Source organism: Pundamilia nyererei, unplaced genomic scaffold, assembly GCF_000239375.1.
Source record: "Pundamilia nyererei isolate P.nyererei 1_Seehausen unplaced genomic scaffold, PunNye1.0 scaffold00406, whole genome shotgun sequence".
Taxonomy (NCBI): Eukaryota; Metazoa; Chordata; class Actinopteri; order Cichliformes; family Cichlidae; genus Pundamilia; species Pundamilia nyererei.
Genome location: NW_005187807.1, coordinates 298,279 through 306,166, shown reverse-complemented (window position 1 = coordinate 306,166; position 7,888 = coordinate 298,279). Strand labels below are relative to the sequence as shown.

The following is a 7,888-nucleotide window of genomic DNA, read 5'->3' as shown; positions in this document are numbered from 1 at the left end:
CACACACACACACACACACACACACACACACACACACACACACACACACAGAAGCACACAAAGTATACCTGGAATCCTATTTCTCAGAAAATATAAACATGTTACTTATTCAGTACATTTCTAAGAAATTGCTGTTTGAAGTTTTCATGTAAAATGTAAATATTCTTATTCTAATATTCTTGCAAAATTTCTGTAAATTTAAAAACAAATGCATCATAAAAGACTTTTAACTTAAGATGAGAGCTGTTTTTAGCCACAGATTTCGGACAGCACAAAATAAATACAACATGTAAACAAAAATCCACACACATCCAAGAAAATAAATTTGCTTCTTCTTTATAAAATTAACTTAATAACTTCATTGCTTATTTATTTATCTTGCACAATGAAAACGCCTAACTGGTTCCTTGTTGAGATGTATCTGGTGACGACATCATCAGACCCACCCAGAGGCTCAAAGGAAGTATAAAAAAACCTGCTGCATGCTGCTGTTCTCACACAACTGTCACTCTCAATAGCACAGAAGCTGCTCACATATTCTGCAGGGACGGGTGGGCTCGGCTGTGTGGATCTTTCTACCATCATCAGCATGATTATAAGCATTGCTCTGATTTGGGCAGTTGTTGTGGGATTTTGCTGCCTCCTCTGGCTTGCTGTGGGGATAAGACGCAGGTAAGACTTAAGAAAGAGCATGTAGGATGTAATGAAGGACATGAATCTTAATTTGGGCTTGAGTATATTACTTAACTTCTGCATATATTGAATTAAACACTGACAGGAATGTTAGGATTTTGATTAATTTTCAGCTTACAGCACATAAAAAGAAGAAACCTTTTTAATAGAAATGCACAAGAAGAATGATTATTATTTTCAAATACATGAGTAACACAGAGGTGACTTCTATGTAACTATGTCAACAATCACTCCTGAGTTGTAGGTTTGCAAAGTTTTGGAGTTGTTGTTGAGATGCAGCCAACATTTTGCTCTCTCTGATTCGTTGTTTTATTTGAACATTTCAGTTTAAACTTACCTGTATTTGTAAAATAATGACTTCTTAATAATACTGAGATATTAATTTATTACTAAATTAGCTGAACTATATGAAATGCACAATATGTGCTGCTGCCAAAATCAGTCTAAAGACGTCAGTGCAGCCGAAGTCTTGAAGAAATCATTGACGCACATGCCAGACAAATGAAAGGGTTTTCATCCGGAAGTTACAGAATTCGATCCAGACAACTGAGATCCAACAAAGTGAGTTATCTCTGTGATCTCTTTCTTGTCATTGTCCTCAGGCAACCAGGTGAGCCAGCAGTTGAAAATGGTTTGATCCCCTACTTAGGTTGTGCTCTCCAGTTCGGGGCCAACCCACTTCAATTCCTCCGCAGCCGCCAGAAAAAGTACGGTCACATTTTCACCTGCAAAATTGCAGGCAGGTACATCCACTTCCTGTGCGACCCCTTCTCTTACCATTCAGTCATCAGGCAGGGAAGACACCTTGATTGGAGGAAGTTCCATTTTGCTACATCTGTCAAGGTAATTTTATGACGTGATTTGATCTTTTATTATAAAAGATATATTATATGAATACATCATATGGTCTGTTAGGACACTTTCTTGATCCACTTTCTCATTGTATTGGTCGATCTTTCGATAGTCCTGAAGCTCTTCTTTCTTTACAAGGCGTTTGGTCATGACAGCTTTGATCCTCGCCATGGCCACACCACAGAGAACCTCCATCAGACGTTTCTGAAAACACTACAGGGGGAGGCTCTTCCCTCCCTTATTGAGACAATGATGGGGCACCTTCAGGATGTCATGCTGAAATCAGATACACTCAGCCCAAGCAAGGACCACTGGCAGGTGGACGGCATATTTGCCTTTTGCTATAAGGTCAGTAACTTGAATTTAGAGTGAAAGCTTTGGCCACTGGAAGATACATTTCTCTTGAATAGTCATGATGTAGTAACTACAAAGGTTCTAAACCTATATTCTCTACTCAGGGTGGGACACAATTCATGCCACATATGTGAGTAAAAAACCCTTGAAATAGTCATTTATAAGTTTGTGCTCTGCTGTTCTTCAGGTGATGTTTGAATCTGGTTACCTAACTCTGTTTGGTAAAGAGCTTGGTGAAGACAAGTGTCAGGCTCGGCAGGCAGCCCAGAAAGCTTTGGTGCTCAATGCTTTGGAGAACTTCAAAGAATTTGACAAAATCTTCCCGGCACTTGTGGCCGGGCTGCCTATTCACGTGTTCAAAAGTGCCTACAGTGCCCGAGAGGTTAGTAGGCTGTCAGAGTCAAAGGCCTCTGAGCCATTTGTAACATTTTCATCCTCTAATATGTTTGAATGTTCTTTTTTTTACACTCTTATGTAGAACCTAGCTAAGACCATGCATGCTGAACACCTGTCCAAGAGAGAGAATGTGTCTGATTTAATCTCCATGAGGATGATCTTGAATGACTCCTTATCTACCTTCAATGACATCAGCAAAGCCAGGACCCATGTTGCTCTGCTCTGGGCCTCACAGGCTAACACCTTGCCTGCTACCTTCTGGAGTCTCTTTTATATGATCAGGTAAGCTGGTAATGGGCTATCTCATGAAAAGCCATAAGGAATAGTAAATCAAATTGTGTGTCTAATCAGTCTCGTGAGTTTTACTCTGTGTACGAACATCACACGATCCATCCATCCATCTTCATCCGCTTTATCCGAGGCCGGGTCGCGGGGGCAGCAGCCTAAGCAAAGCATCACACGATAACAAAAATAATTAGAAAAATACAGCAATAAATGGTACAGTAGCAGGACATTACCAGAAAGTTGATGCTGTTCATCTGGACATTGTTTTGCTGTGAAATTTCAATCAGTAATAGCATTCAAAAGGTTATGTGTACGAAAAACCAGTGCATACAAATCAGTATCATAATTACACTATAACATAGAGGGACACCATCTCTACAGACACAGCAGCCAGGGAAGCAGAAAAACATCATATCAAAAAAGCCCTGACGTGTATCAGTGGTCCCCTACATGTCACTGCTTCAATAATGAGGATGTATGCTGGTCTGAGCGTCAGTCAAGGACGTCATTCATGTGAAAAGAAAATGAGGAGGGGGCCTACTGGTACATCATTCCTCATCCTGCAACGCTCTGATTGTAGCCACTCCTCAGCTCTCTGTTAATAGTGCTCACCATGACTATCTGCACAGTATAGATTATGGATGGTTCTTGTAGAGAACCAGTTCCCAGTAGTCCAGTTCCTTGGAACTGTTCTACCTGCCCGTAGATCCTGCTTATTGGTTCTTGCAATCACGCTACAATTAGCTGATTTCAATTCATGTGTCAGAGGAGGAAAATAGCAGCACAGTCTGTCCTGATTCTCATCCCAACCGGTCGCAGCAGAGGGCCCCGCCCCTCCCTGAGCCTGGTTCTGCCGGAAGTTTCTTCCTGTTAAAAGGGAGTTTTTCCTTCCCACTGTCGCCAAAGTGCTTGCTCAGAGAGGGTCATGACTGTTGGTTTTTTCTCTGGATGTATTATTGTAGGGTCGACCTTACAATATAAAGCACCTTATTGTTGTGATTTAACGCGGTACAAATAAAATTTAATTGAACTGAAATTAGGATGGGGACTTAACTTGGTTTGTAGGACCAACAGGTTCACATTGTTAAATGGTAATTATGAGACAGAGTAACATGGAAGTACTTTCTCCTGTGAGTAATTAAGTAAAATACTGCATTGCTTTTAAGAAAAGCATTCAGTGTAAGATGTGTAATTATTACATTTATTACTTTTTTATTACTTTTATTTTTTTTTCAACACCCGAACATTTGACCACACAGCATGTAATTAATTTGTACAAATGCAATGTTCTTGATATGCTTCTTAGCGACGGTGGTGACTCTCAAAGGGGAGCCAATGAAAACCCAATAAGGATGATAAGAGAATCGATAAGGAACTGAATTGATAAGTGTTATTGACATTGAATCACTAAGTTCTTATCATGAAATTGACCTTTGACATTGTTAGTCAATGGGGAAACCTGCAGTCAGCTGAGACTGAAGACTTTTGAATGGCGAGATGAAATGTTTCCCACCAGATTTAGCTTTAACAGAATTAGCTTTCCTTACATTGACGACTGAGCATGCATCAAGACTTTGCAGTATTCTTGATACCTTATCACAAAGTCTTGTTGACCAATCACTGTGCAGTTTATATCCGAGAGCACAGCTCTTTTTTTTTTTACAGATCCTAAGTAGGGTACCTATGGTTAAGTTATGTCATATGTCACATTACATGCAATAAAAAACTAATTGTCCAGCACTGCATGGAGGTAAGTTGTTTCCGGCTATCTAAGGAAATACTTATTATAAAAAGTAATGCTGATGTACGTTGTAGTGTTACATTGATCGCTAACATGAACATGAATTTTTACCCTCTACACTCACATGTACTATCATGGGCCATGCCTTTGCACAGGCTACATATTTTTGTTTGTTTTGGGCCAAAGAGTCGATTAGATTGGAAATCTACATGTGCTGGACAATATGTGATGTGATACATCCCATATGACTAAATATTAAAAATTGAGCAGCTTTTCAAATATTTTTTTTCCCATAAACACCTTTCTCAAACACAACAAATGTATTAATTTAAAATGCAGTACGCAGCCTAATACCAATAACTTCTGCTGAAGAAAACTAATTGTTATTACAATAAAAATAATATAGGACATAAGATAACATAAGATAAGATAACTCTTTATTGTCATTGCACAGTCATACATAGTACAGTAGTACAATGAAATTGGAAAAACTGTCCTACGTCTTTCACTAAGCACAGAATAGTGAAAGAAATACACACAGTAAGAGGTTGTACCTCTGCGCAGGAGTCCAGATGCTATGAAAGCCGCTCACAAGGAAGTGCAGAAAATCCTGGGAGACTCTGGTAAGACAGTTGACCCCAGCAACCCCTCACTGAACCTCACCAGGGACCAGCTGGACAACATGCCTGTTTTGGGTGAGATTACTTATTTTGCCCAGTTATTAGATCACTAGAAGAAAAAGTGACATACCTAATATTGCTAAATTAAAAGACTAGCGTTCAGAATTTTAGCATGAACATATTCGCTTTATGTCTGTCTCCTTGATGTCTACAGACAGCATCATTAAAGAAGCCATGCGTCTTTCCAGTGCTTCTATGAATGTGCGTGTTGCCAAGGAAGACTTCCTCCTTCACCTTGATAACCAAGAAGCTTACCACATAAGGAAAGATGATGTCATAGCCTTGTATCCGCCGTTGCTGCACTATGATCCTGAAATCTATGAGGATCCCTATGTAAGAGCCGGATGGGTTATAAATAAGAAAAGTCTCTTCACCAAGAAATTACTGCATTTTTTTATTGTTCTTCATTTCTTTCTCCTCTTCACTCTGCAGGAGTATAAGTTTGACCGTTTTCTGGACAACAAGGGTCAGGAGAAAACCACTTTCTACCGCAGTGGGCGGCGGCTGCGTTACTTCTACATGCCCTTCGGCTCTGGGGTCACTAAATGCCCGGGCAGATTTTTCGCTGTGTATGAGATCAAACAGTTCTTGACTCTTGTTCTGTCTTACTTTGACATGGAACTTTTAGACCCTGGTATCAAAGCCCCGCCTCTTGACCAGTCCCGTGCTGGCCTGGGTATCCTTCAGCCTACGTATGATATAGACTTCAGGTACAAACTAAAATCTAGTCAATAGGTTCTGTTGTGTTTAGACAGAGAGATTAAAGCTCATATTGTAAATAGTGTATATATTATACAGTTTTAATGAAGATCCATAACTACATATGAATGTTTTTTCTGCTTTGCGTTGCTTCTGAAGAACATATGTTGCACACATGGGTGGAGCCCTTACGAAAAGGCTTCAGAGAATCTAGTTTATAGTTTGTTAAAAATGATAAGTAGTTCCAGTGGACAGACTGGAGACATATTTGAGAGACAAATACATTTGTAGTACTGACCATGGGCGGTTCATGTTTGATCCAGGTATGCATTTGATCCTGTTAACTGTTTGCCAAAGCAAATTTCTGAGCTTTTCTAAAATCCAAGCAGTCAGTTATAAAAGGAATTCACTATGCCATGACACTGACTTGTGATTATATACATGGTCTAAAGTATAGGGAGCATTAACATCATACACAGGACCTCAGTGTCTGTCAATAAGACAGTTCAGAAACCTTGTGCACACTGCTCAGATTCATTCTTTCTTTTCTTCTCAGATAAACGTAAACTCCTTCCAGGTAACCATTGTTATGACATATATATCATTTTTTTGTTAATATAAAAATGAAAGTTAGGTTATCAGTTTAAAAATTAGAGGCTTTTGGAAAGACAAAACAAAAAAACCAAAACAAATGAAACTTTGATTAAATAAAATTCTTTACTTATCACTGCAGTGTGTTACCATTAGCATTCATCAATGAAATCTTTTCCCTGCTGTATTTATATTCTAGTATATGTAAATTGTACATTGTGAGTTGAAGTTGCTGCGGGCAGCCTTTTTATCAGTGAACAAATTGCTGCAATCAGACTCATTTACTGTCCATCAGCCTTGGAATTTGCTCTCGCTGGCACTCTCATGCTGTCAGCCAGCGCTGACCTTTATGCCAGCATGCATCTACCTTTTTAGTATCATTATTACAAGGCCTGCGGTTTAATAATGATAATTTTAATTGGTGCAGTGAACATCAGTAGACCTAGAATGTAGGGATGTGGTGTAAAGACCCATTGATACTTTGGTTAGTTAACTCAGAAAGATCAGTTTGCAGCTGCTTCTAAATATCAAATTTAGAAGCAGCTGCAAATACTTTTACGTGACATGAATTATAAGCTCCGTAGTTCATAACTGAGGATATATTCAGGATGTGAAGGAATGCTCATTTGCACAATGAAGGTGTCTGTGATTGCTCATTCAAAAACCATGTTTGGTTTGTAAACAGCACGCTTGGCTGTTTTATATTGTGAATAAAACACACTGTGAGCCACAGTCTAAGTGCTCGGGGAAAGAGGGTGAATCAGTATTTATGTCCATGCTGTATTTAAATGCATTTACCTCCAAACATGGGAGTAAATTGGAACAGATTACATTCCCTTTAAATTCTGAAGGTTTTTCATTGAACTGAGGGACAGTCCACATGTGTCTTTGTTAACTGACCTGCTGTGCAAACAGATAATAAATCAATAACATTGCACTCATCTGTGTGTGTTTGTTTTGATGTACCTTCTAGTTAAAGTCAATACAAATAAAAAAGAAAGACTTTTTCTTCCAATAAATTATATAAACAGGGTTATTTAACAGCTTTCCCACAGACACAAGATGTTGACACAAACCATATATCAGTAAATATTTATGTATATGGGTGAAAATCTGACTTTGCAGTTGTTAAATACAAAACGGTCAAAAAGCATCACAAAATGAAAGGAGGAAACAATGGAGATAATGGGATGTTATAAAGTGTTGAGTTTGAAGTCAGCCACACACCACTTTACTGTGTATTTGTGCTGTGATGAAGACTAACATTAAGCATTAGTGATCATAGTGCCATGAGGTGAAATTCCTTTCACTGCCATGTTGCATGGCATCAACACACTGACAAGTGTTTGTATGTGAAATACAAAACTACATCGTGAGGCTTTCCTGACCTCACTGCTGTCGTCTTTTTATCTTCTCATATGTTTTGGTGCTAAAGATGAGGTTTGTGGATTTTCCCATAATAAGGTCAATAATCATGCGTGGTATAATGAGCACATAGTGCACAACTGAGCTAACAAGAGATTAGCTGTCTGATTCTTCTTGTGTCACACTTTAACATACTTTTGCAAACGCAGACATCCCTCAGGGGCTTTTCCCC

General features: G+C 38.9%; 1 protein-coding gene across 1 annotated transcript; it reads left to right on the top strand.

Annotated features, from left to right (window-relative positions):
- The first annotated feature begins 513 nt into the window (after window positions 1–513).
- cyp7a1 (cytochrome P450, family 7, subfamily A, polypeptide 1) lies at window positions 514–7,223 on the top strand. The gene is made up of 8 exons (XM_005753136.1): window positions 514–672; window positions 1,296–1,536; window positions 1,684–1,893; window positions 2,087–2,281; window positions 2,378–2,577; window positions 4,886–5,016; window positions 5,156–5,334; window positions 5,434–7,223. Exons 1-8 carry the CDS (start codon window positions 590–592, stop codon window positions 5,734–5,736), a joined length of 1,542 nt encoding a protein of 513 aa, XP_005753193.1. The 5' UTR covers window positions 514–589; the 3' UTR covers window positions 5,737–7,223.
- The last annotated feature ends 665 nt before the right edge of the window (window positions 7,224–7,888 follow it).

Excerpts from the sequence above, each read along its gene's own strand:
- cyp7a1 (XM_005753136.1), top strand. The coding sequence starts at position 590 with ATGATTATAAGCATTGCTCTGATTTGGGCAGTTGTTGTGGGATTTTGC. Across the intron at positions 673-1,295 it reads GCTGTGGGGATAAGACGCAG|GCAACCAGGTGAGCCAGCAG; the intron begins GTAAGACTTAAG and ends CATTGTCCTCAG. Across the intron at positions 1,537-1,683 it reads ATTTTGCTACATCTGTCAAG|GCGTTTGGTCATGACAGCTT; the intron begins GTAATTTTATGA and ends TTTCTTTACAAG.